The sequence below is a fragment of the Syngnathus typhle genome, linkage group LG4 (assembly GCF_033458585.1).
Source record: "Syngnathus typhle isolate RoL2023-S1 ecotype Sweden linkage group LG4, RoL_Styp_1.0, whole genome shotgun sequence".
Lineage (NCBI taxonomy): Eukaryota > Metazoa > Chordata > Actinopteri > Syngnathiformes > Syngnathidae > Syngnathus > Syngnathus typhle.
In genome coordinates this window covers 15,243,115-15,270,645 of record NC_083741.1, presented here as the reverse complement: position 1 = coordinate 15,270,645, position 27,531 = coordinate 15,243,115, and the positions used below count along the sequence as shown (strand labels likewise).

General features: G+C 39.6%; 1 protein-coding gene across 2 annotated transcripts; it reads right to left on the bottom strand.

Annotated features, from left to right (window-relative positions):
• Positions 1-156: 156 nt before the first annotated feature.
• Positions 157-27,531, bottom strand: si:dkey-234i14.2 (RNA-binding Raly-like protein). Of its 2 annotated transcripts, XM_061277028.1 has the most exons (7): positions 27,407-27,531; positions 22,903-22,978; positions 6,932-6,976; positions 4,132-4,304; positions 3,532-3,645; positions 1,850-1,998; positions 157-1,339 (listed from the first exon to the last, which is right to left on the bottom strand). In XM_061277028.1, exons 1-7 carry the CDS (start codon positions 27,426-27,428, stop codon positions 1,301-1,303), a joined length of 618 nt encoding a protein of 205 aa, XP_061133012.1. In that variant the 5' UTR covers positions 27,429-27,531; the 3' UTR covers positions 157-1,300. The 2 variants fall into 2 exon arrangements, with proteins under 2 accessions (XP_061133012.1, XP_061133013.1); XM_061277029.1 differs by lacking the exon at positions 6,932-6,976.

Below are 27,531 nucleotides of genomic sequence, written 5' to 3'. Positions count from 1 at the left end.
TTTCTTCAATGCTACCGCCGCTGTTCGCTCAAAAGGTTACTGGCACGTATTAATGCCAATTTCAATCATTTTAAAACAAAAAGATCATCTCAAGGCACAACTTTACTTCATGCCATCACATGCCAGTGAAATAATAACACACTCCCATGACCCGTGTTGTCAATATGAAAATACCTTTACTAGTAGTGACAATGAGTATTTTCCACTTGGCTCGTCTCAGGAATGGTGACAAAAACATGAAACACCAAATAATTTATAATAACATCATTGTTTGTATACATGTATTATTTTTTTTGTACAAAATAAAGCAAAAGTGGACACTGAACACTTACAGTTAAGTTTACAAGAATGCACAGTAATACACACTGACCTGGGTCACAGGATTTTGACACAACTCTGTGCCAAAGTCAAGCCGGGAAAAAGTCGTAGCACTTTCCTAAATCTTTAAAAGTACTCAAAAGACTCCAAAATGGTATACTAATACATCAAGAATAAGAGAATTGCCCTTTGTCGAGTAAATGCCCCATGACCGACTAATCTCTATAATTTACTCACCCCGTGATGTGTGATACTTTAAATGTATGACGTGTGAGTTGAGCAACAGAATTAGTTTCGATGCAAAACAGTAGCTTCATACTGAATTCTGAAAATTCTAAAGTTTGCGTGGTTGGCAAATTGTTTTAACTGCACATACTTCGGTATTACTCATTCTGATAAATGGACAAGTAAAGTCTAAACTAAGGAGCCTTATAAACCATTTTTTTCTATCTTTGCTCAAGTAAAGCCTCACGAGGCAGCGGAAACATTCATTTCCTTTTAGCAACACATAAATGACCAAGCTTGTCCCACATTCCACCTTCATTCAAAAGAAGCCTTAAATGATTGCGATAAACAAAAATTAGTACCGGATTGTGTTTATGTTCTCAGCATAGGGTTCCGATTCCTCATTTGGATTAAAAATTCAATACTTTATTTGGATTATTGCTCAAGTCTTTGAAGTCATGCAAATACACTGGTACAGCACAATAGGAATACATACGGGCGCAGGATTCTGCCCTGCAACTGTCTTTCACAACTACTGGGTAGATTTATGCTTCGTCCATCTTAAAACATCTTGTAGTATAATTTAATCTGTGTTGTTGTTACTTTTTCTTCCCACAAAAATGCAGTTCCAGCAACAAGTCAAATTAAGTGTTGATTATTATGTGCACTCCCAGTGGGATCAGAATATTGGCTTGATCGTTTGCTGTTCATATTTGTCGCTCCATTCTTGTCTTCTGCATGTTGTTTTCTTCAAGACTCATATTTCCTCTTCAGGATCTGAGCTGTGATGGTTTATCTGGCGTATAAAACAAAGAGAGCCCTCATGATATTGCAAGATTAGAATGACTCAGTTTTCAATCAAAATCGATTACACAGTAGTCTTAAGACTTGCGCAGTCATAACTCTTACTCAATACCCTCCAAGTCATCATTTAAATAAGGTTCTATCCATTTCTTCATCCCTTTTCGATACTAATTCCATCCAAGCTTGTGGAGAGCTGAACTGTGGCCAAAACGAGAATTGGTCGTAATATACTGCAAAGGCAGCTAACCATTCACATTCACATCAAATGGGAGTTATATCCATGCTGCTTTAACAGGCCTCACATCATGGAAATATTATTCACACAGTAAAACCAGCTGTAACTCAATATACGGTAGTTAAATCTCAACCCCAAAAAACAGCTTAACTAGATTGAGTTAAATTGTTTCGTACCTTACAAAATGGCCTGTGAATGATCTCACCAAACAAAAACATAGGGACATAGAAATTAGTACAATATTTCATCTGAGTTGTTTTCAGTTACCATATGGTGGTTATCATTGGGCCCTCCTGGTACTGAGGTTTCCTTGTGGATTCGATGGCAAGAGCTGGGTGGGGAGAGGGAAGAAAGAGAGTGCTCTGGACTGCCGGAGTACAGTGAGCAAGTTGGACTGGCTTCCCTCAAAGGAGAGTCTGGGAATGAACAGTGAAAACAGTTAAACATTAAACGATGGATGGAAAGGAAGAAATAGTCTGAATGAGAAATTGAGGGGTTTTTTTATATCACAGTGTGACATATTGTATTGTATTCATGTATTTATATTGAGAAATGGCCAGAGTAACAGATTGCTGATAAAAATGGATTATTATTCAAATGACTTTGACACCGTTAAAGGATATAATGTTAAGTGAATGACCAAATCAGCGAGTGAGTATACATGCTAAATACAAACTTCTGTCTAGTCTAACATCTTGAAATTAACAGTCTAAGTAAAATTCAATTCAATATATTAAATGAGCAAGCTTAAATATGTATAATCTTATAGTGAAATGTAGCCAAATAGTTTGAACTTGCCAACTAGTGAGCTAATTGTTGTAAACTTCTGTGTCATTAATGCATGTTTATTAATGATTTACAAATAGTTTATATATTTAATATTTTATAAAAGGTTTCAGTCGAAGAGGAGCATTTTGTCTGAAAATGGTCTCGCAGAGAGGCCAGTGCAAATTGTTAGCCTAATAGCGTAATTGCCCAATCCTTTTTAAAGTTCTTAGAAACATTTATGGCTAATGATGTAATTGCTCAATTTGTCTTTGAAAGCTTTGAGGGGGGGGGGGGGGTGCTGGACAAACAACAAATTCAACACAAGTTTAGAAAACTTGTGGATTAAATGACCTGGATGACAATCTACATAGAGACGTGACAAAAAAAAAAAGGCTGCACAATGAGCACCACGAAAGCAAAAATCTGTTCATCACAGTAACTCAGTTATCATTATTACAAGAGGGTCTACTATCTACTCATTTTTTTAGACTGGCCTTTTAAAATCAAATTTGATATATTGTTGCTTTTAATTGAATGGCGGGATACACAGTAAGAGTGGGCTATTACGTAAGTTGACACATGCACAACAGATATTTCCAAATTTGTCAATATGGAATGAAATAGTTCAAATTTAAACCAAGTATCTTCAGAGCCGAATCTTGACTAAAGGCTCATTCAGATTTTTTATGTTCGTAAATGAGACCATTTTTTTTCCTGACTGATGGTTGGGTTATGATGCCCTGACCTGGCTATAATGTCTTCAAATGTCCACACGAGGGCAGCAATCGCTCTTACAGTTTGGTTCCAATTTTGTATTGGTCAATTTTGAGGCGTCATCTGTCACAGAGCTTCCAACCACCCTGTTTGTTCAGCATGTTATTAAAGTGCCATAAGTCCCCGTCTCCCCACTGCAGTCGATATCGACCGTGTTCAACATTTCAAAATTCCTGACTGGTGGAAAAATAATGGGTTTGTCAGGTAAATCACCAGCCCTGTCTCGCAATCACTCAGAAGCAAGGGCTCCTGAATGATTTCGATCAGACGCGTGACTCGTGGAACAAATTGAGCAGAAATCAGAAATCTTGCATGAGTCAGCCTAAAAATGTTGGGACGTGAAAATAGATGATCTATTGTTTGGCCTCTCCTTTTGCCACCGCAGTCTTTCTGAATGAGAACCTCACCTTTATGGTCGCTCGTGTGTGTGTCCATCATGTCAAGACTGTCAAGCAGTCCATCGATCTGTGTCTTTATCAGAGTCAGCTCCTTTTTAATCACCTGTAACTCCTCCATGTCCACTGCGGGGACAGAGGAAGGACTGAGATATGACCCACATCTACCAAAACACTAGAAGCACTGACACACTTCATTACAGATAATTGTTTATGCCTGCTTGTAAGCCTTGTTCAAAAAACCCTTCTGGTGTTGTATCTTAAATTTACAGGTTTATATTTTCAAGTAACCTATAGGCTCTAAAGATTCATGCAGTTATCAATTGCTTGCATCTACAAATATCGAAGAGGTTCTCAAAGTGAAGGGATGACCTTTATTGAAAAATATATGTAAATAAATATAATAATAATAATAATACAATAAAATAAACTCTTGAGTTTTTATTGGAATTGAACAATATTTTTTAAAGTGACCATATGAGGCTAAAGTGTAAATGTAGACAATTATTATATTATTATTATTGGACAATTACGTACATAAATATTCATGGCCTCACATCTGTCCTGAATATGAGCTACCATGTGGTTTGAAATACATCCCATGTTACTCACACTTGGCTATGGTGGAACTCGTGGAGTGGGCTCTGGAGCTTTTGGAGTGGGTTCTGTCTCGACTGCGTCTGTGCTTGGAGGAGTAAGAAGAAGATCGGGATCGTTTGGGTAGACTCGGCCCCATTGAAGGCGGGGGGGACAGAGATGCAGGGACACGCTGGTAGTCGTACACCCTAGAATGAAAACAGACATCAATTAAATTGAACCTCAATCAATCATGCTAGAAAATTTAAAGTTTCTGTCAAACAAACTTTGAAGCAAAAAAAAAAAAAACATTTCATGTGTAAATGAAAAATAAAACAAAAAAATAAACAATACAGTAGCATCAAGTAAAATAATGATACATAGTTGATTTAGCACTCGTTTTAAATTTGAGCGACGTGACATTTGTTGTGAATTGTGATTAAAATGATTTGAAAACATTACAAGAGAAACAAAACCTTAGGTTAATATAAAAATATTTCATATAAATTGTACAAATGTCAGAAATGAGATTATAAAATGAACAAACAAAAAAGTTGTAGTCTTTCCACGTGTGTCTTTATATTCTCTCTTCTGTTAGGTTTCATCTAATTATTCTTGCTCTGGAATTGGCCCATCCTTGCAGACGGCTGCATGTCTCTATCTGTCACTGAATGTAATTGGTCTTGCCATGGTCGATCAATAGCTCACCACCAAGCAAGGGGTGCCACTAACACCCTCTCAGGCCAATTTCCTGCCAAACGCAACTGTGCATCGAGTTGATATTTGAAAAAAATGCAACCGAAATTGATTTAACCACTACGAGACCGGAATTCAGAAATCTTCCTGTTACGGATCGCTGCATTTGTGAGGTCAAAGGTCACTGCTGAAAATTGTTTAATAGGGATTGGGGTCAGGATTCCACTCCCAACTAATCCAAACATGCATTTATCAACTTTGATTTGTGCTCTAAAAATAGAAGTGTTTTCCTCAATTCGAAATGTGCAATTGCCCAAAATGTCCTAATGAATTAGAATTCAAAGTTATTGATTAATTTATAACGTGAGGTTTCTCCCAAGACTTTTGTGGGGAAAAACTGAATTTCCCCAGTTGCTTGCAAATAGTTTGAACAAAGCCAACAACAAGAGGGAGGCAAGCTGTCAGCAGCAAGCACTTAATGCAGGTTTACTGATTGAGCTGTTAGCCAGTCAGTCAGTCACAGTTCCAAGAAGTGTTTTCTTTGGTTTTCCACTCTGATGTCCTCTGAAGCCTCTCTGCTGAGCCGAGAGCTCAAACAAACTGTGCTCATCAGTGGCGCACGCACGCACGCACGCACCCGTACACGCAGACACGCTTCACTCTTGTCACATCGGGATGAAGTGTATTAGGCTGCCAAAAATGTGCGAGATTAGAGGCTTTGAGTTTTGTCCGTGTGGGGAGACATAGGGACCAAATGGCTCATGGGAGTTAAAGTCCCTTGGAGCAGCCTGCTGGGGCACACAGACAATGTGTTGTTACGCTGGCTCTGAAGTGTCATCCCAGAAAATGGAAGCTCAGAAGATGACAGAGGATTACGGCAAAGTGTGCGTGTTTGTCTCCATGGATTAGACCCCCCCCGGTGGAAAGCAGCTTTGGAAACTCGAGCCGTTATCTTTGTGTCCGAACATTTCCTTCGTGTTTTCACAAGGTGAGACAGGACAATAACAGCGACGTCAATCCCTATTGCGCACTGATGTGCACTAATAAGAAACGCTAGTGCCTAAATGCAAACGCATGCAGTTCTTGCAGAGTTTGCGTGGAAAAATGTGCAAACGCAGTAGGTACACAAACATACACACACATTTAGCTGTCACTTATGCTGGCCAGCGGCATGGGGTAATCATGCGCTGTGTTAAAACAAATTGAAAATCAGTGGCAAGAGTTGCCCCCCCCTGAGCAAAGGCGGGGAAAATGCAGAGCTAGGAAAACAGCATCGAGGAAACGGTGACAGTTAATACACAAAACAACAGAGCACCAGTGTGTGCATAAACCAGGGGGATATACTATGAAGGTCCCTGAGCAATTTCAGTTTTGGACCAATGATACAAAGTCACTCTAAGTTGCAGTCTTTCAAACAAAATGCTACACTGCAAAGTGTTTTTTTTTTTATGCTTATATGGAATAGATTAACGAACTCTACCAAGAGGCAATAACTAACCAATCAGACAGGTAGACAGGTTGTATGTTTTGCAATAAATCTGACTTGGCATGTTAGGTACACTTGCACAATTGAATGGAATTCAGATTTATAAATACAATATTATGTTTGAATTGATACTTTTGAATTTGATCTTTTTCATTACTGTACAATTCTTAAAAACATGAATGTTAGGTTAATTGAAGACTCTAAATTGTTCATAAGTGCGATTGATAGCCAGTCCAGAACGTGCCCCAGGATGGGTCTTAAATGAACACTTGACGTATTTCCCCATTTTCAGCAGTAAGTTAATATTTTCTCTATATTGAATCCAATAACTTCATGTAGGCCAGAATCAAATAATTACCTTTAAAAGCACTATAGCAAGCTCGTGCGTGTTTTTTCTTTTTCCAGTTTTTTGTGTTTTTTCTTGTTTTCCAAAAACGTTATAAAAATGTCTGCTATGAGACAAATGATTGTGTGAACTCACAACCCATACAGCTCAAGTTGACCGACAACGCGTGGGGCATTCATTAACGGACATAGCAAAACAAATCAAATCAGGGATGAAGACTCTTCAGACGCTTTAGCACAAACACGCATGCACGCACGCACACACACACACACTTTCACTCAGGTATTTGTCCTGCTTCCTGCCAGTACCTGTCATAGTAGTCCTCATAGCTGTCATCCAGGTCAAACTCGGTGCTGCAAGGATGGACACAAAAAAGAGAGGGGAGGGAAGGGTTAGTAAAGTATTTGTCAAAACTACATGTTATGCTCCCAGGTTGTCAACATGCTGCAGTAACAGCATACAATCAGTTTATCTGGAAATATTACACGTGTGTATAAACACACACACACACCCACACGCATGCATGATGAGGAATGAATATATAGGCGAGAAGTGACACAAAGCCTGAGTGAGATCACACAGCATTCCTCCCTAATGTCTGCACATAGCTGCTAATAATCCCTCATGTCGCTACGCCGCTGACTTTCATTGTCCTTTCATTCAACCGGAGTGCTTTCTTCTAGACCCACCTTCATCATCTCCATTACTCAATTCCTCAATCACTCTTCAATGTAGGATCAAAAGCCCATTGTGAATTGGATCAAATGAACATTGGACAACAATTTTACGGTCAAGTAACCATATTTGGTAACTTTTTCAAAAAGGCCTCTGCATCTGCAAGTGTATTTTTTTTTTTACAAACAACACGTAATCAAAACAGTTTTGTATAACTATTTTAAGTCCTAAAAAGTGAAAATGTAATGTTGTCCAGGATAATGTAAAAGGTTAGGATCATGTATGGCATTATATTCACCCCCAAAAAAGAAGTCCAAGGAAAGCAAGCCATCGTCTATATGTTTCCAGCCTGTGATTGATAGGGGATTTGTCCAGTGTGCCTCTCACACTACGTTGCAAAACTGGGATAAGCTCCAGCTTTCCCTTGACTTTGACCAGTCTCGGGCTAGGCAGTAGATCATGGATGGATGTACATTTTGATAAAATAGTCCGGGCAGTCATTTCAGAGCACACGTCCAAATGACAACACGTGCTCCATCAGTGAATTGGCAAAATTGTGTTATTTCTTTCAGGTTGCTTCAACATATTTTAGGAAAGTATACACACTCTCAGTCTGTGCCATCTGCTCGGATCAAGTCTCAGTGGAGAACAACCGAGATGTCATTTTTAACGTTGGAATAAGAAGGGCAAGCCGTCACAATTACACTTGCACTTTTATGTTGGAAACATCCTTGTTTCGCTCGTGTGCATCTAAACCTATTTTGGAATGGACTTTAATTATGTTCTCTACTCACAGTGGCACTTGTATGTCTCGCACCAGATGGCTTCCTACGCTCAGGAGACAGACAGCCACAAAATAATTCATAATGAGTGCTTGTGGGGGAGCTGTGCACATGCCAATATAAAGACCGTGTTATAGTGTTTGAGAGCATGCTGTCTGAGTTGGGTGTCACGGGTTCTGTAGAACTAGAATAACCCTCATTAGAACAGAGTAGAAGTAGCGATAGATGGCCCTGTGGCCAATGTCAAAGTTCAACAAAAGCAGAGATGGGCAGCAGAGCCAAAAATTGTACTCAAGTACAATTACCTTTCCTTTAGACCACAGGTCAAACTCCCGTCGCCAAGGGCAACTATCGTGCATGTTTTATATTTTTTTCCTCCAACTAATTTTATTGCTTTTCAAGCTCACTGCAAAGCACATGAAGTGAAGGATGTATTATTTGATTTTTTTTTACATTATTGAAATGCAAAAAGAGTACATTTGGAGAGTCAAGGCCTCTTAAGTTAAATGGAGAAATAAAAAAGTGGATCTAAATGCAGGGGGAAAGGATGTCAATTTGCCAATGACTGATCTCTGTACAATATTTTATAAAACAAATGTACTTTTTCGATAATTATGCAACCACAAACCAAACAAAGCAAAATCATTATACTCTCTTTGCAGAAAAATTAACATCTTCCAGTGAATTCAGCCTGAGGTAAAAGAGAAAATAACATGACTAGGGCTTAGCTACTCTTCCAGCTCAAATATTTTGGTGTTTGCCTGTTGACTTTCAAAGTGTATCAGCAGCAATAATCTATTTTGTCATCTGTTTAGCAGATGTTGGATTATAAATTGTTTTGTACTTGACCGTCAAATAGTTTGTCAAATAATCCTTACGGTGCATTTTAAAGTACAGTATGCACGTATGTATGTTTTGTCTTTTTAGTTTAGTTCTATCACCATTACTTAACATTGTGATATTAATTAGTCTTCAACAACGTCTCCCTAAATAACAGCAAATTGCCTGTTGAATACCATTTGACTGATGACACAAGTGATTAAGGTATTTAAATAACATCATTAGTTGTGTAACTCTGAATATTAAATGAGAAATATTAGGGGATTCATTACTCATCCGAGGTCGATGCAACATGTCAATGAGGTAGAATAATGACATGACAACTAACAAGTATTTTTGTGGAATTCAATGAAGACCAATTCATAGCAATTAGCCTATTTACAGTGTAATTACCTCCAAAATGAACACTTTAGCACCTGGGTTAACGTGTATTTATGTTTGTGCGTGTGTGTGTGTGTGTGTGTGAGAGAGAGAGGGAGAGACAGAAAAAATGAGAGAGGAGACAGGGAGAGAGTGGGGAGAGAGAGACAGAGGGGGGGGGGGGGCAGATGGACACAGGGGTCACTAAAGGCTAATTAATTTCTTTTCATAATTTCTCAAGTGCCAAAGCAATCCATTAGACACGGCTGGCTATAAATCATCTGCCTCAATGTGTGTATGTGTTATACTGCCCTGCATGTGTGTCTGTGTGCATCCCCACACCAAAAGCCTAAAATCAGCAGAGTCACTGCCGAACTGAACTAAAACTAGTTTGTGAATTTTTTATTTTATTTTTTCTCGGCAATGCAATCTGAACATCAACATACATGGTCACCTATTGGTAAAATGAATTAGAATGACATACAATTCTAAAAACAATAATGATTACAGATATTGCAGTAACATTAACGCTTATTTCTGCTCATTAATGCAATATGCTCACCTGTAAGTAAGTAAAAAAAAATGGTAGAATGAACTTATGCTCATGGCAAAACGTATGCATGGCCTTCTTTGATTTGGTAAAATAATACATCATGTACAATGTACAATTAATTTTGAGAACTTTCCATATTATATATGGAATTATATAATATGGAAAGTTGGCAAAATTAATATATACATATACATATATAGTTTTTTTGATTGTTTTGTTTTCATCTTTATTTCTCCACGGCCTACTTTAACATGCAGTCATCACATACTCTGCTTTTCCAATCAATGACATGTTCATGCTAGTAGAATATCAATACTCAACGCAGCACCATGTAATCTACTCCTCAATGTCCATTATTGCTTGACTCACTGGACCGCATCGTGTGAATGTACAGGACGATGTAGTACATGTGCTGATTTACCACTGCAAGGCTACTGGAGTCAACGAGCGACCCTCATAAATGCATCAAGGTTGGATTATAGGCTGAAAGCAATCCATTCATCTTGAGATAAGCACTGTGCTTCCGATTGCAATCATTTTTCCTGTCTTTAGTTTATGTAGCATTGAATGTCTGACAGCACGTTAGGTTTGATTGCCCCGGCCACGTTATCGTAAAAAAAAGAAGCCGAGGAGCTGTACTCTGATGGAGTGTCGCTGCGTCAAAAAGGCACTGAGAGTGAGGAGAGATGGCGGGACAGGCTGAATGCATCAGACAACATGAGATACGTCAGGGAGCAGGAGACTTGATAAAAAGTGTCCCGAAAAAGAATGATTGCTTCTCTCTTTGCCCACCTCACTCCACATCCTATCTGACTTGTCTCCGTGATGCCAGTGGCAGCACTCATTGATGGTAAAGCCACACTCAATTGGCAGCTGGATACGAGTGGAGTGGACAGAGTGAGAAAGGATGAGTGTGCTACTTCACCTCATTTCCTGGAAGGTTATAGCTCAGTGTGACCCACCTACAAATTCAACTAAAGGAATAATAAGTGTGTAAAGGTCAACATTTTGAATTCCCCGTTCACTCTTTGCAAATGGCTGCTTAATACCGGAAGAAGACAACGTTTCTTTCCATTCTTGCGGTCGCCCGAGCGACTATTTATAATCAGCAGTGCCCAAGTCCAATAATCTTGCTCCGTCACAACATATACTGGGGTGATGATAATGTGTTTTTTCTTCACTGATCATGACACATAAATGCATATTTAATTGAAATATGAAATAAATTCATACTGTAAAAAACAAAACAAAAAAGCCGGTGCTTTAAGTTTGAACGACTCTAAACCAGTGGAGACAGGCTACGTTCTGCTTTATAGCTTAACAGCCAGTGCTAAATATGAACAGGATTGTACTTGGCCACCATTTTCTGTTTGCTCTCCTGACTCCTAGCCTGCAGTGAATGCCACAAGTGTTGTATAAAAAGGCCTTTATAGGTTTGTGTTCTTCCCGTCCTCCCTCTCCTCTCAAGTAAAATGTGGCTCTCAACTAGTATGGCCAACAGCCAACTGATCCATTGTTAGTTAGTGCCCTCCATTGTTTGTTAGTGCATTTAGTTAATATGGATCTGCCTCATGACTGACTGTCATCCAATTGAGGATTGACACCGCCTTTTTCCTCAAAACAGCTGGTGTAGGATCCACCCGAGTGAGGATAAGCGGTATAGAAAATGGATGAATGGCCCTCAAGCACGGCTCATTTCTATTGATGTGATAATTCGCTTGTTCACCAGTTTGCCTCACTCTCGACATGAAGGACCATTGACCGAAATCACAGTGGTAGATGTCTCTGATGTCACGTGCCAAAAAGTGGTATAACCAAAATCGAATCCTGACATATTCATATCAGATACCGAACTGTGCTGCTTGATGGAAAACCGCTTTTGTCACAACATAAGGGGGATCTGGATGAGTCAGATTGTCCCACAGCTGTCGGACTATGGACATTCCCAACCGATGCGCTTAGCCTCTCGGATCAGGATGGCGAAGCCGAGGCGTGGCACGGCCTGGTATGATTCCCGCACCGCTGGGTTACCAGCCAGAGAATGTCTGTGCTGGAAAACAAGAGTGTGCCTGTCTTTTTAGCAGCATCCTGAGCACTCAAATCCTTGGCACAGCTAACAATGTATTCTAGTTTCCTAAAAAGGGGCAGATGGTTGTGTCATTAAATCTTAATTTATAGCTTTCGGTCACCGAGTTGGGAAGATTCTTGAGCTACTTACTATTTCAGTGACAGGAAACAAAATGATGTTTCAAAATGGAGGAGAACAAACGGCAATGAGAAAGGAGACTCTTAACGGCTATGGATTGTCTCAACAAAAGATTAACATAATCCCCCTTTCAAATCTCACTGTGTAACAGGTGTTTACAGTGATTACAAAACAAAAACCCATTGTATCAACTGCTCGTCCAGCACATGCAGAAAAGGACACTGGCAAGTGAATATTGTGACTGGATCTGGTCTAACCATTTGGCTGACCTGTGATTAAACAGGAATAGAATGTGACAATAGGAATAATACAGATCACAGCGCCGCATGTCAAAGCCGATTAAATAACAAAAAGACATGGAGATTGATTAATGTCTGTACAGGCTTATGAAGGTTACACGTGCGAGTGCATGGACACACCGTGTGGAGAGATAACACGGACCCTATTCACGTGTCCAATGCAAGTTTCCCTTGGGTGGAGTTTTATTTTTATTTTTGGTATTCAAAAGGCCTTTTGTTAGGGAGTGGGTGGGTACACGTCTGTATGGTCAAGGATACAAGGGATTGTCCAAACTCTTTCACTGGAACATCACAAGGAAAGCCTATCACCATTTGAAAATGTAACCTTTTGAACAAATACTACATGCATGGCTTAGAAAGGCATTTGCTCGAAACATTTCAACTGGTCGTGCACTGTTAAAGTTGATTTGTTAAAGTGCTATTATGTCATGCTTTGTTAATCTACATAAAGTCTGTGGATGTACTAACATTCAAGGTTAAAATTTACAATAAAATGAATTGCTAAATTAAGAAGTGTTTGTAATTTAGTTTACTGAAATCTTTCAAGTATACTATAATTGACCTGCCCCCCAAATCCCTTGTTGAAATATACGATGATACAAATTAATCCTGAGCAGTTGGCAATTCAAACAAGACTGAGCAATGAACCCAGTAGGAAGTAATCCAGAATGATAAGGAGAAAGGACATTTGCATTGAAGGTGGGATTTTTTTTTAACCGCCTTAAATAGATGAAGAAAGTATGCGGCAGTTTGGATAGAAACCTTGCATCAAAAAGAGACAAGCAATACATTATATATATATATAAATCCTTGAAAAGGTCTCAGACCTCAGACTTTAGGTTCATTTAGATGGTAATGATGAGCCATGTTGATGAAAACACAATATAAAGTCATTGCTATGCAGATTTGTTCGTCAGACTTTGTTGTGACTGCCAAGCAAGGCTGCTTGAAACTGCCTATTTAAAATGCAGAGCATGTTGGTAGCGGGCCGGTTCAGGATTCTACAAGTCTCAAAGGTCGTAGTTGGCTTTCGACCTGTGTGCAGAGGTGTTAGAGCATTATTAAAGATATTTAGCGAAAGTCAAGTGCAAGGGCATCACTAAATGACAGAGGTGAAGCAAGGCCTTCTTGACACAGTCCTGTCAGAAGTGCTCATTATAAGGAAAGAGGGGAACTTCTCCAGGCTGCATGAATGTGGTGGTGTGGTTTGTTGAATCATGCCGTTTAAAAATAACAGGGCAGATGATATTTATCTTCTGGATAAGATCAGACCCCGCTGTAAGGAGAAGCTGTCATTTTAATCATTGAATCGGTATGGCTGATGATAAGGTTCATAATGTGAATTTCCCTGATGAGTTTGTATGAAAGGTTATACAGTAGCTGATATTTGGCCATAGCATATTTTCGATTGCAGTAGACGGCTAATTGTTTTTTGAAGTTATAATTATTATCTACTAGAGAGCGCTGTCAAGTCATAACGACTTTGGAACAAATATGACAAATACTGTTTTGTTGTTGTTAAACTAAAATTGAAAACTCCCTTTTTCACATGACATGACATCTTAAATTCTGAAGCCTCATCTTGCCAAGCTATAAAAATAACTCCGGTGTCTGTCGAGCCAGAATTGTCAATATTTGACATATACTTGCAACATTTGGTCCAAGGCGCACAACTATTTTCCCACTATATGGGGAAAATTATGAGTGGAAATGGCCACTACATATACAGACAGAAAAAAAAGACAACATCGAATTGAGCCTTTTTGGAAAACAAAACACCTTCCACTCTACTGTGAATACATTTTGCCATGTGTCTGTGGGATTTTATTTTATTTGTCCTCTCACCCACAAAAACATTTGTGAGGTCGAAGGACCTGGCAAAGACCATGGACACTATCAGTGTTGTATTTTGTTCCAAACATGTTTGATAGGGTCTAGGTCTTGTTTTCCTCTCAGTTTCTTCCACACAATGTTTTGGTGAAATCCAAAATTAAAATTCAAAGGTAATAAAGGGTTCTATTCTAACATTTGATTGATTAGCTTGTCTAAATATGTTTCGAGACACACAATACAGGCTGCGTTAACATCGGCATGTTTAGATGCGCTGCATGTGTTACGAGGGTAAGGGAAGGACGCTGCATCTCTCCTTGTCATTCATGAAGAAATAGACTAAAGGTCTCACGCAGAGCGGTAATTGGAAAATTTTAGGTTTCGGGATATTTAGTTCTAATTAGCCGCATTACGCAGCAGGAAGGTGACAAGTGACATTCATGGCGCTTACAGCTACCCCTCCTCCCCTGCCACCCATCAACCGAATGGAAAAAAAGCTAAACGTCAAAGGTAATGTTGCTACCGTCGGGCGATAGGTCCTGTCAAAATTGACTTGCAGCCCAAAGTTAAAAGGTTATTGGTGACTGCCTTGAGTAATTAACCCTTCCTGTCATTTTAGCTCAGTCTGCTGCTTCGTTTTCATGAGCTGACATTTTAAAAGCTACCGATAAATGTTGCAAATTGGTGTGTGAACACCAGTGCTGTTGCAAAATAACACATATTCCATGAGTAGGAAAAAAACCCGAATATTCGGACATTATTTGATGGATAGCATCGACACATGATAAGCTGCCATTCCAAAAGATCCTCATGAGAGTCATGTTAGGCTTGGACAAAAAGCGACATTTGCTCGATCGTCCCAGGATTGCAGCCTCGGTGGGCACAAGTTTGCCCTCAGCTAACATTAGCTTGCTCAGTCAACAGCCATCTAGAATGTGTCAGAAACTGTTAGAATTTGCCAGCACAATTTTTTTTTTCTACCAGCAAAAATAATTTTTTACTGTGCCTGTTAGAACCCAGCGGGACTCCATACTGGATGGTGAGTAAGGAGAAATGTTTACAGACAAGATGAAATATATATGAATGTGAACAGTCTAAAAAAAAAGTATGAGAGATGAGTTAAAAACTTGCGTGTAAAGAAAACTGAGGGAAAGCCAGCAATGACGGGAAGTACATTAAATTTAAGCGTAGCTTATGTGGTTTACATTTATTGGACTTGAAGATACACGATGACTCAAAGAGCTGACTCACCATCCAAATGCAAAATATTGATTATTTTCTCTGAAGTCCCTCACACAGACTTGGTGAGGACACACTGAATGTGTTAAAAGTCATTAAGTGCTCCAGGCCTCAGATGGCATTTTAAAGCAAATTGACTTTAAGTCTGGTAAACTTCCCTATTGCCTCTCGATGTGTGATAAATGAAGCCCGCACATAGTGTATGTGAGGGCCGCGTGTTGACAACCTCTCTGCCTCTCTGTAGTGCTGAACACAGCGGGTGCATGTGTACTTTTGTGTTGGGCACATGCAGAGACGTCCAATCTGTGCGCAACCGCGTGCGTGGGTGTATATAGGGTGCAAGCGCGCCCCCTTGCCACCCCGGGGGCTCCGAGCCCATTTCCTGTTGTGCAGTGTGATAAGTTTCCCTGTCAGATCCTCCCAGCACCACTATATTTCTGATAAGCTCCACTGCTAGTTTTCCCGACCTCTGGCACAGAGATCAATTTGAGATTGATTCGGAATGCCCTGCTGGGCCAAGCTGGAAGATCAATTTGAGATGGATTGTTCCCGCCAGGGGGGCTGATGACACGCGGCGCACTGCTCACTTGCTTTCCCCCACTATTTTGCTTTCCTCACCCCTCACTTTCCCTGACCGTTATTTCCTTTGCTCTCTACATTTTTCCTCCCGTATCTACTCCTCTTTCAATTGTTTCACACTTGCCCTCTGCACCGCACTCCATCTATCTTTCATGCCTGTGCACCAGTCTTTTATTTATGCCTCCCCCTTCGCCCATTCCCACCTGTTTCTCTTTTTTTACCCCCAGTGTAGGCTAATCAGTTGGGATAGAGAGGACTATGAAAACAGAACGCATGCCTGAGGAGTGAATGATAAGCCTGCAGGACACTGGTGCTAACTCATCTGGGTAGACACAGTATACTCTCTTCCTCAAGGGTACTCCGACATGGTCACAATGGCTAGAGACCGAATCCCCAACCTTTTGGTTTGGAGACGACCACACTGAGCCATGCCGCCCCTATATATACTTCAACAAATAAACTGGTAAAAAAAAACTAATGTAAGGACAAAGAAGTACAAGTTTGAAGACTTATGGCAAAGAGGAAAAGCAGTGTATGTCTCTGTTCTGGCTACAATATGGCGTAGGGCCCACAACCCCATGACATCATTGTCAAGGCGGAAGCAGTTTGATCTGGTACATATAAAAATACAGAGAGGAAACAGATGTGAAATGAAGAGTGTCGATAATTCAAAGGCATCCATTTAGTGACTGTACAAGTGCATTTCTGTGACAGAGACTTCACAATTAGCTTTCACATCCACAGGCAATTATATACATATATACTATGGAAAATAATATTTTGCGCGAGTGACAAAGTTTTTAAACAACACATGGTTAGAGACAGCTAAAAATTAAATGTGTTCGTAGTTGGAAAAGCATTCCAACTATCTCGCCTTCACTAAGCTGCAGACCGATTCATGACCTTATCTCTACCGAATATCACGTCTGCGTCATATCACCCGCTCCTTTCTTCCTCTGAGCTTTCTCACTGCTGCTCTCTTTGCGGCTCAGTGAAACCAGCAGATGCGCACCTATCTTTTTTTTCTGCCACAATGACCTTTTCTTCAGCAGTACATCCACCTGTGACTGCGCTGACCTTTCCTGCACTACAGCCCACACAACGTCTCTACCAGGGAAAGGACAACAGACAGAACGTCATAGCATTTATGCGGGGAGAGATGGCAGCCAGAGGGATGGGGAGGAGATGAATGTTAAAATTTAAAGAAAGTGTAGTGTAGGCTTTGATTTGACAGCTCATTTGTTGTTATTTTTTGCCTCTGTGCAAGCTGAAAAAACATTGAAATGCTTGTCATACTTTTGAGGATGGCGCGTGAGCAGCCCGTGGGGACCCGTTTGCTTCAGAGACTTAGGTTGTTCAAAGCTGCTTTTGCGGGCGTGGAGATGCTTTAAAATGTAAAACAGGACGTATGTATACCATCACACATAGTTTAAGAGTTGACAGAGAAGGCCTGCATGACTCACTGATTGAGTGAGTGAAAGCATAACAGACAAAAAGAAACAAAAAAAGAGTGTGGATGACTAACTAACTAACTAACTAACTAACTAACTAACTAACTAACTAACTAACTAACTCACTCACTCACTCACTCACTCACTCACTCACTCACTCACTCACTCACTCACTCACTCACTCACTCACTCACTCACTAACGAACTGACCAGTCTCTGAATTCATTTTACAGGTCTTATCAAGTAAAATATTGAAGGTATAGGTCTTAAAATATAGCAGGTAAAAAGTAAAAATAAGATGTCACTCATCTCACAGATTTATACCTACTTTTGTACCCCCTGTGTATGACTAGGATTAAATCCTCTTATTTTTCATGAACACTTGGGCCTACTACACAACTGTATTGTACTGTGGTGGTACTTTGTGAGTCATGATTTTCTTAGGTGCTACAAGGTGAAAACTTTTGAGAACCACCGCATTAGATAATTAATATCATAAGAGAGGCTTGCGGTGTATCGTTGGATGCGTGAAGCATACTAATGTCTTACTTCATCAAGCTGAGCTTCACCTGGTCGATGTTTTCTCTCAGCACCGTGCTTGTTATCTTAATCGAAACTCTTTCAGCCAAACGAGCTGAACATGTGATTCATGGGAGCGGTTGCATGCGAGTGCAGCAGTGCGCTCTCAACAAATGAAGCACGTAGAATTACGTTTTAGGGTGCGTTGTTCTGTTCTGCTCATGCTGAAAACTGTTTGTAATGCAAAGTACAACCCAGGAGTAATTTGGTCATGTTTTCTTTCTTCCTCCACCACTGTAGTATGAAATAATGACGAGCTTTACGCCATACCTCAACTAATGTATTGTCAATCTAACGGATTGATTGCAAAGTCTGAAAATGTTCATAATAAAAACGGGAGTTCAATAGCCTTGGTGCTGCAGGGCCATCAGAACCGGGACGAATCCTGTTCAAGGGCAGCGATTTGTTTTTTAAGCCATAACAACACTGAAGCCAAATCCCACCCAGCCCCACCATGATACCAACCCTCTGACACTCCTAGTACAATAAGGACAATGTGCAATGCATTACACTATAATTCACAGAAATGAGCAGGCGGGTCTTTGGATGGCCTCGCTGACTACCATTATTTGCCTGTCTACAGTAAATTGTTCCTCCCGGGCTTTCGCTTTGTCTGGCTTTAAAAAAAAAAAAAATCTGGTTTGCTATACAATTTAGGCTTAGTTTTAACAATAGGATTTATTTTGAGTAAGTGTGAAAAAAGGTAGGGGGGCTAGATACATGAGAAAGACCTAAGGCATCTGCTACCCTCCTAAGTTGAACGACAAATATCTTTCGTCATTTCATAAAGTCCTCTGTGAATTCTTTTCCGCTCATCATCAAACGACAGCAATAGTGAAGCTTAGTGGTGGCAGCATCATGCATTCTGCATCCAGATTTAAAGTTATTTAAAAAGACTTTGGGGGTTTCAGTAAGGGAGCTCTGGAAAATATGCCCAAATGCTTTCCAAATGATGACCAAAATATTGTGTGATGCTTTATGATGTTGAACAAACATTATATTGGAAGGAAAAATATTATTTCTTAATTTTCCCCTCATTTCCAACTAATGTGTTTTGAGAATAGGTTATGATACACTTCATTTAACTTAATTTTATCAAGATGCAGACATCAGCTGAATGAATTGCTAAGTCTGAAAAGATGTGGAAATCATCGTGCCAATTGGAGTAAACAACTGGACAGTAATGCAAGATTGATGATATTGACAGAAGCTTCCATTATTTGTCTCCAATTTGTTCCACTCAATCATGCAAATACATGTTTAAAGAATCAATCATGTCACTTTTCAAGTAAATTTATCTTCTGCCACAAGCAACTTCATGCCTCATTTTCCCTATTAAAACATAAAACAGAGAATATCTAACACTAGCACAAGCGCGTCTCTTTTCATATCAAGTCTTTTTTAGTTGCGTGTACAGCTTGAGCACTCTCAGCTGTTATGTGCCAATCAAAGTGATGTCACCCAAATATGTTGCAGCAGATTGATGTCATCCAGACAGGCAGATTAACATCGCCTGCTTTCTTCTTTGATTGTCACAATTGTTGCCCTTTGCGTTTTTTTCCCCTCGTCTCCATTGGTTTTACACGTCAGCCTGCCGAGCCAGTGACTTAATGCCTTGTGCAATTTGTCACAATAAAGGACAATTGTTGCTCAAAATGGAAGATGATATGACTCTTAAGCTGCATGTCATACTTCAAACAACGCTGGCCATACTTAAGCATGACTGTCGTTTATTTTTATTTGCAGGCGCCTTGATTCTTTTAGGACTGGCCATATAGCTCCATGTGGTTAAGCTAACATAAACACATAACGTGACAGCTGATGGCTAATTTATAATAAACGCGGCCTGCTTTGTAATATACTATATATGTATTATTTCTAAGATGTATTATTTTGTGTTTCATACATTCTCTGCTACTGGCCACTTTTTTTCCCCAATTTTCCCACTTCTACAGCAAAATGAAGGAGATCATATGATGAACCCTGTGAAGGTTTTACTGGTGAGGCTAAAACCGCACCAAGTAAAGGTCATTGTTTAAACTTTGTAGAGACTCCAACGAGATTTGACCTTCGAGTAATGGATTTGGGTTCGACAAGATATATATTTTGCCCTCTAATCCCTCGATCAAAAGTGGTAATGATGTGGAAACGTAAGACGCTAAAAGTACGGTAAAAACGCCAGCAATCATCTTTTTCCTTCACTGGAAATGAACAAAAAAGTTTTCTTGACCTTTAAGTAACATTTTTTGCACTCGCATATTGGGAGGGGAATGGAAAACCAGTTCTATTTGAGAATCAATTTCCATTAATAAAATATTCTCTGAAGATTCAAATTCCATTCTTGCTTATAGAAAATCTTACTCATACTGCTTAATATATAATGTTATAGAATATATTTTGCAGTCAACGCAAATCATTGGCAAAATTTTCATATCTCTGAAATTCTCACCAAAACAACGGCATTTGTTCAATAATGACCAATAATAGAAATTTTAAAAAAATCAGAATTTTACTTAATTGTAACATGGGAAAAATATGGAGTGTTCTTGTTTTAGAACCATCCTTTTATAAATGGTCCTTTGTCCTTGTCACTCAAGCTGTCTAAAGTGTTAATGCTGTTAATGGGAGACATCCACATATTAGATGCAACCAAGGCAACATGAAAAAAAGACTAAAAGCACAGACACACACGATTCCACTCAAAGCTGAGCCTTCCTATACAATAGAGTGAGCGTTTGTCATGGTGCAGTGGAGCACATTGAGGCTGTAACATCTGGCCTGTGAAACATTGGCTTTGCTCATCACTACTCCTACAGCTGGGTCCTCCTCATGACCTGGGGGTGTCACGAAGCCATGTGCGTCTGTGTGTGTGTGTGTGTTGGGGGGGGGGGGGGGAACTGACAATAAATAATGACAACACCTTTATATAATCAGAGTTAGCAAATAGCCAGTGTCGCAAATGGCCAGTTTGAAATAAATGGCAATGAGGGAGGAAGAAAACAACCTTGGGGAAAATAACATATTTGATTCCAATGAAGGACAAGTGATAGTTTTGATGGATAACTAGCATGCAGTTTGGAGTTGAATTTCAGTTCTTGACTGTGAGGTTGTATTTGTTGACAATCTAGGACACGGGTTGCTCCAGTCTATTTTTGTGGGTTCTATAAGTGAACAGTGAAACGTTGGGCTTTTTGTTGTTGCTGATGTCTTGAACATTTTTGTACGACTTTTGAAGGAGACTTTTTAAGATAGTCCATCAATATACAAACGAACTCATTTCTGCTCAAAGCCAAAATTACCCAAACAATGACTAGTATCTTGTTCGTCTCCTTGAAATGAGATACAGAGCCCGCAAGAACCTATTAAAAGTTTTCTCAGGTCGTGGGAAATTGAAAAGGCTGGGAAGTGCTGCAGTTAACGCAAAACATCCAGAAAGTTGACCTGTTTTGCTCTAATACCGTGTCCTTTCGGTGAATTATCAGGTGGACCCAGGCTATATCACGGCTAATACCTCAGGTGTGTTCCGGTTGTGGCAGCACATTGTGTGTGTGGGCGTTGTGTGACTAACCCCATTAATGCATGGCCGCGTACTGCTGAATAACTGCACGGAGGAACGAGCAAATCGAGTTGGGGGAGGTTGGCCTGAAACTGGGTGACAGGGAAGGTAGCAGCCTAGCTGGATTAACTGCTCAAAATGACATGTTTGGGATATACTGTAATATAGTATGTCACTCCTGTATTGTTTACACTGGATGAGCTGATATGGTGAAGCAGGCCCAGCAGAGAGGCATGGAATTTAGATGGCGGGGATGCCAAACTATCGGTGTTTATTTGGGAGCACAGCGTAACAAACATACGCGGAGTCCCAGTTGAGTGAAAACACAGAATGCTAATGAAAGCTGCTCATTAGGCTTGCGGCAAACATGTTGTTACATCTGTTAATATTATTTCCCTTGTAGTGTTTGTTTCATTGATCTGTTTCGACTTCAGGGTGAATGTCCTACATTGTAGTTTGAATGTATCCTTAAATTCTTAAAACTGTTGCAGCACTACAGGAAAATGACTGAGCCTTTAGAACCCCAGCAAGGGAAGAAGTTAAGAGGATTGTGCTAAGATGAATACAGACAGAAGATGCAGGATGCTAGGATGGACATTTTCCAATTGCTTAATTATACTGTATAATTTGCAAGTTCCTTTTAAATATACTTTACGATCTCCATCATGTGTTCCAGCAAGTCGCTGGTTATGTTCACTCTTACAATGGCACATATGTATTACGTTTTTTTCCACTTTTATTCAGTATGAATCAAGTCATATAACCTCTACAGTAGAAGTCAATTGTAAATAACGTTAGTCATTGTCAGTGTCTTCGGCTTTGTCAGTTCTAATGTTCTGTTTTCACTGTAAATCGAACATTTTCCTTTGCTGAAAAATCTCTTTTCAAACTGTAAAATGGAGAATCATTTTTTTGTTCAACAGACTTGTTTGTACTCAAGATGACAGTCTTGTGCACACACACACACACACACACAAAAATCACTACAGGTCCGTACTGTTCTGTCTCTTTCACCTGCTTTCCTTCCACCAGCCAGTTTACACAGTTGGCCTGCCTCACTGTATTCAAGCAGCAACAATGACATGTAATCAGACGTTATCATAAGGTGATGAGGCAATATCAGCAGATAGATTAAAACACTGAGTGGTGCAGACAGCACCTTTGGCTAAAATCAATAGCATACGACATACTCAGCTGGTGTGAAACATTAAGAAATAATGCCTCATCGATTGAAATGCAGGTGGGGCGGTCATCGAGTCGTAGACAAAGATCGGTTTGCATGCAGGTGTGTGCAAGTGCGTGCGTGCGTGCGCGAGTGGTTGACACTCACCCATAGGTGGTGTTGCTGGCCCGTTTACTTGCTGCCCTGGAGCGACTTGACTTGAGGTCTCCACTCATGCTCGTGTCTGCAAGCATGAACAACCCATTAACTTCATACTGATACACTAAGAGTGTCATCACAGCACAGTGTGGCTACGCACTATTATAGCACAGAATACAAATAGGATCAAATATCTGCCTTCTTCAAACTAAGAAATATTTTTTGCTTCAGGCTTTTCCCTTCCAGTTCTGAGATACCTTTGCGTATGGTGAAGATTCGTACATTGGAACCATTCTCGCTTCAGCAAAATGGAAAATAAAGTCCAATCTGTCAAATGCTAATATCTAATGTCATGCTCCATGAAGCTCAAAGTCCCTGTTAACTTATAAATTGATTGTTTGAGGAATGTATGTTTTCGCTTTCATTCTTTCAGTCTCGACGGAACCATTTATGCACATACCATCAATGTATGGATCACTATGGTGTTGTTTTTTGTCCCCATTAAGGGTTTTACAATCTTAGAATACAAACTGAAAATGAACTTTTCAACACCATTTTGCTGCAGTAGTATGCTTGTGGAAGGTACATTGCTGTCTAACTGCGCTGAATGAATTGAATGAGAAGAAGCCCAAACGGTGTCACTTTGTTCTTTTCAAATTACAATTGGCAATCAAAAAGTGACCCATGATTTTGTTAAATCTAATATAATAAAACAAATTGTGAAAGTATTGAGTGAGCATTTTTCTTTCCTAACAAAATAAAATCATATAATGAGTCACTTTTTCGGTTTTGGTTCTTGATTGCCGAAATAGAATGGAAACAACAAACAACACACCTCATATAAAACAATTGGTAAACATTTCTAGAATCAAATAATCCGGGAAATCCTTGAAATGTGCAGCTGGATTCGTGGAAGCACTGCACAAAACTTGACCAGTAGCACAAGTGCTAATGTTAATACAACACGAGGGATGTCCAAGCCATCAACGTCACAAGCATATTTTCTTTTGTTTTAATGATGTAAATAACAATTCCATCAGCCATCATTTAGCATGCTAATGAGAAAAGCGGCCGTTAAGTGTGTCAGGGGTTGTCCTTCACATTCACCTCCTATCACTTACCATTGATTAGGCCTGCCATCGCGAGCCAGCTGTTCACCTTTGTTTTTGCCTCCTGCCATTCTCATCTCTCCTATCCATCTTTGATCATTATCTGCCTTTCAATTACAAATATGCTTCTAAGAACAACACAGTGGGCCAAATAACGATAAACCCCTTCTCAGTTCATAACATGCCAACAAACTCATTATTGACATCACACATCATAGTACGCACTCTACCGCTCGAAGCTCTGTCTCGATTTTCCAAGAGTGTAGAAAAAGGGATGATGAGAGGAGAGGAAGGAAGACATGGACAGATGGGTGCTGAATGGACTGTGACTGGGCCAACTGCACGTACACTCACTCACACAGTGTAGCACTCAAATGGCTGCAAGCTACAATTAATTAAGTGTGGTTTGCAAATGCATGTACAAAAACACATGTCTATGCCTTTGCCTTGCACAGAAGAGATACATTTGCTATACTGAGGCTTAATAGAGGTGACCTGCTGGGCAACCTCTCTGTTTTTCCCCCCCGGCATCAGCTGACATCTAAGCCCCTTAGTAGACTAAGTTGACTATTGAATTGAGGCCAGCAACAAATATACAAATAAAATATCACTGCCTTAAAATGACCATTTGGTTCTTTTTCTTTTTCTTTAGTAAATATTAAACCCACACTCTGTGAAAGTGGTATGCTTCACCATTTGGCTTAAAACACTTGGGTACCTTGTTAAATCCAGTGCAAAACAGAAAGATGGTTTTATAGTAGAACAATATTAGGTGCACCAACACATCTAAGAGATTGAGCTGTACCGAAAAAAAACCCCAATACGTTCATTATTATATTCTACAGTGGTCAAAGTGATAAGAAAATTGGATGAAATTCGAATTTTAAAATATTACTGTCATATAGCGTCACTTTTTAGACACAGTACAGTTAGCAGAGCAACGCGTGCGACAAGGCATAATCCCAAAAAGCAAATAGAAAATATTGCATGAAATGAAGGAAAGACTTCTGAGAGCCTTCTCTTTTCAGGGTGTGTATACAAATGTTTGGTCACTTAAAATAAAAGCGATATTGACCCATTTGTTTCTCTGGGAGACAATATTAGATGAGAGAAAATCTCATTTGCACATGCTGAGATGTCGGCTTTTTCTCGAGTTATGTATTTCATGCAGAAAAAAACCCCCAACAACACTCCTTTCTTAATTGGAGACAATAAACTCCAGACTGCTTGTTTTCAAACCTCTGCAAGGCCTATAAAGATTTTGATTTAAATCAATCACAGTGACAATGCAGGGACCATTGATTTGTTTTGGCTGGTGCATCGGCACTAAAATTCAGACGGTTTACGATTGTTGTATCGAGTCTCAATGCGTGTGGGGCATGTGTGCGTGTGTGTGTTTTCCACTCCTCCCCTGAAATAACAAATCCATCCATCCTTTTCTGATATAATGCCTGATTGCGTGTTAATTTGAGTGGGTAGAAATTGATCCAGTTCAGATGCCTTCCATCTCTGTTTGCCATTGAAGCTTTTGACACAGCCTACAGTTTCTGTTGACGATTGCAATATAATTTCAGTAGTAACATAAATCACATAATTATAATAATATAATCCAACATATAATAACAGATGCACAACATGAAATAAGAAATAGGACAGTGTTCCTCATACATAAAACAGTCGCTCAATTTACTTTCTCAGAAGACCTTCATCAGGCTACCGTTACTGTGGGTGGAAGCATAATTCTTCATTGCTGATTTGACCTTCCTGGCGGCACTCAAGACAGTTAACTTCACTGTTGGGGTCAATCAACTAACTCTTAATTTATTACCTGACTAGCAGATCCAGCTTCAGTTCTATTTAGAGAAATGTCAAGACTGGCAGTAGTCTTGTGCAAAAACCACTTTGGGGAATTTGTGTACATGCAGCTTTCATTTGACCTGCCTTTCCAATAGTTTCTGTCTGTTTTGTACAGTCATAAGCACACACTCACACGCATGCACACACGTACAAGTGCACACACGCATATACACACACACAATTATGTGTAAAAAGCTAAAAATTGCCACTGTATGCTTATTAATGTGTTCACTTTGAAGTCACTGATGTGTGGGAGATGAAATATTAATATAATCAGATAAAAAAAAAAGTCTCTTATGTTTCCATCATAATTATTGCTATTTCTGCATGTTTCATGCAGTGGTTAAAACGCTACTCTTTAATCATTTACATAAATTCCAATTATCGTCTTCTACAAGGCAACTCGACTGACCCAAATATTGTTTTGCGGTCCCACTTGCACATGCAGTGTGTATTCCTTGAGAAAAAGAAATTTCTGTCAATTATCACCCATTCACCCCGTAAAAAAACATGCAAAAAAGGAAAATCCATAAAATAATGTTTTATTATTTCAATGGAAAATGTAAAATTGACTTGGTATGCTTTCGGCTCCTCGTCACAATGGTCATAACTTTGCTAAACCCTAAAACATTGTAAATAATAATGATAAAGCTATTGATGATGATGACAGTAATATCATATTAAAAGTATAATTTTTTCTACAACCTGCGGTGCGATCCACACTTCTATTTTATGCCACTGTGTGTATAAAAAGTCACTTGGCCGACGCACAATAAAAAAACAATTATTAACGCACACAAGCTTGCATGCACTTTTTGTCATGCTGCATTTGCATTTTTTTGACATGACGCATCAGCCACAGATTCAAGTCTTCAACATTGTTGCAGGACTAATTATACTTTTCGTTCTCAGGTCAAAATGAAGATATTTTCTGTAAAGACATCATTCTCATTGTAAAGATTACAAGCACATATCCGAAAGATGTTAGGCACCACATGCAAGACAAGGCGCAACATGATTTTGTCCTGTGCGTTTTTTCACTTGGCTGCAGCCTTTTGTGGCTTTGTGAGGGGAGCGCTGCTCTTCAATCAATGTAAAAGTTGTAGCCGCGCTATAAAAACGTGCTCACACATGAGCCTCTCACTTTATTGTGATGATTTTGCGAAAGAAAATCCTCCCAAGAGCTGCACTGCTCCATAATATACGTAATTAAAGCCACAATGAGCCTTTAAGCACAGAGAGCCTGCTGACCTTGCCAATGTGAGACTCAGGTTTGGCTCAGAATCACCTCATGTTTACCATCATAAACTCCAAACCTCCAGTGATAAAGTGCAAAATCACACTTTCAAACACCATAAACGTAAAGAAAACCAACAGGAATAAAATGTGAAGGAATGTTCTTTTGCGTGAAACTAGGGGATAAAATGAATGAAGAAAATCTAAATGCACCCCCGCTAAAAAAATCTTTTTGGAACACAGTGATGCATGCAAACATCTAAGAACACACACACACACAAGACAATAATACAAAAAAAAGATGTACTCACATCTTGGGCTGAACAGGGTCATAACAGAGACGCAAAACAAGCGGGAGGCTGAGATGAAAGATGCTCACTGAGGAACCCTTTGCTTGTGCGGCTGACTGACTGCTGAGATACTACTGAATCAGTAT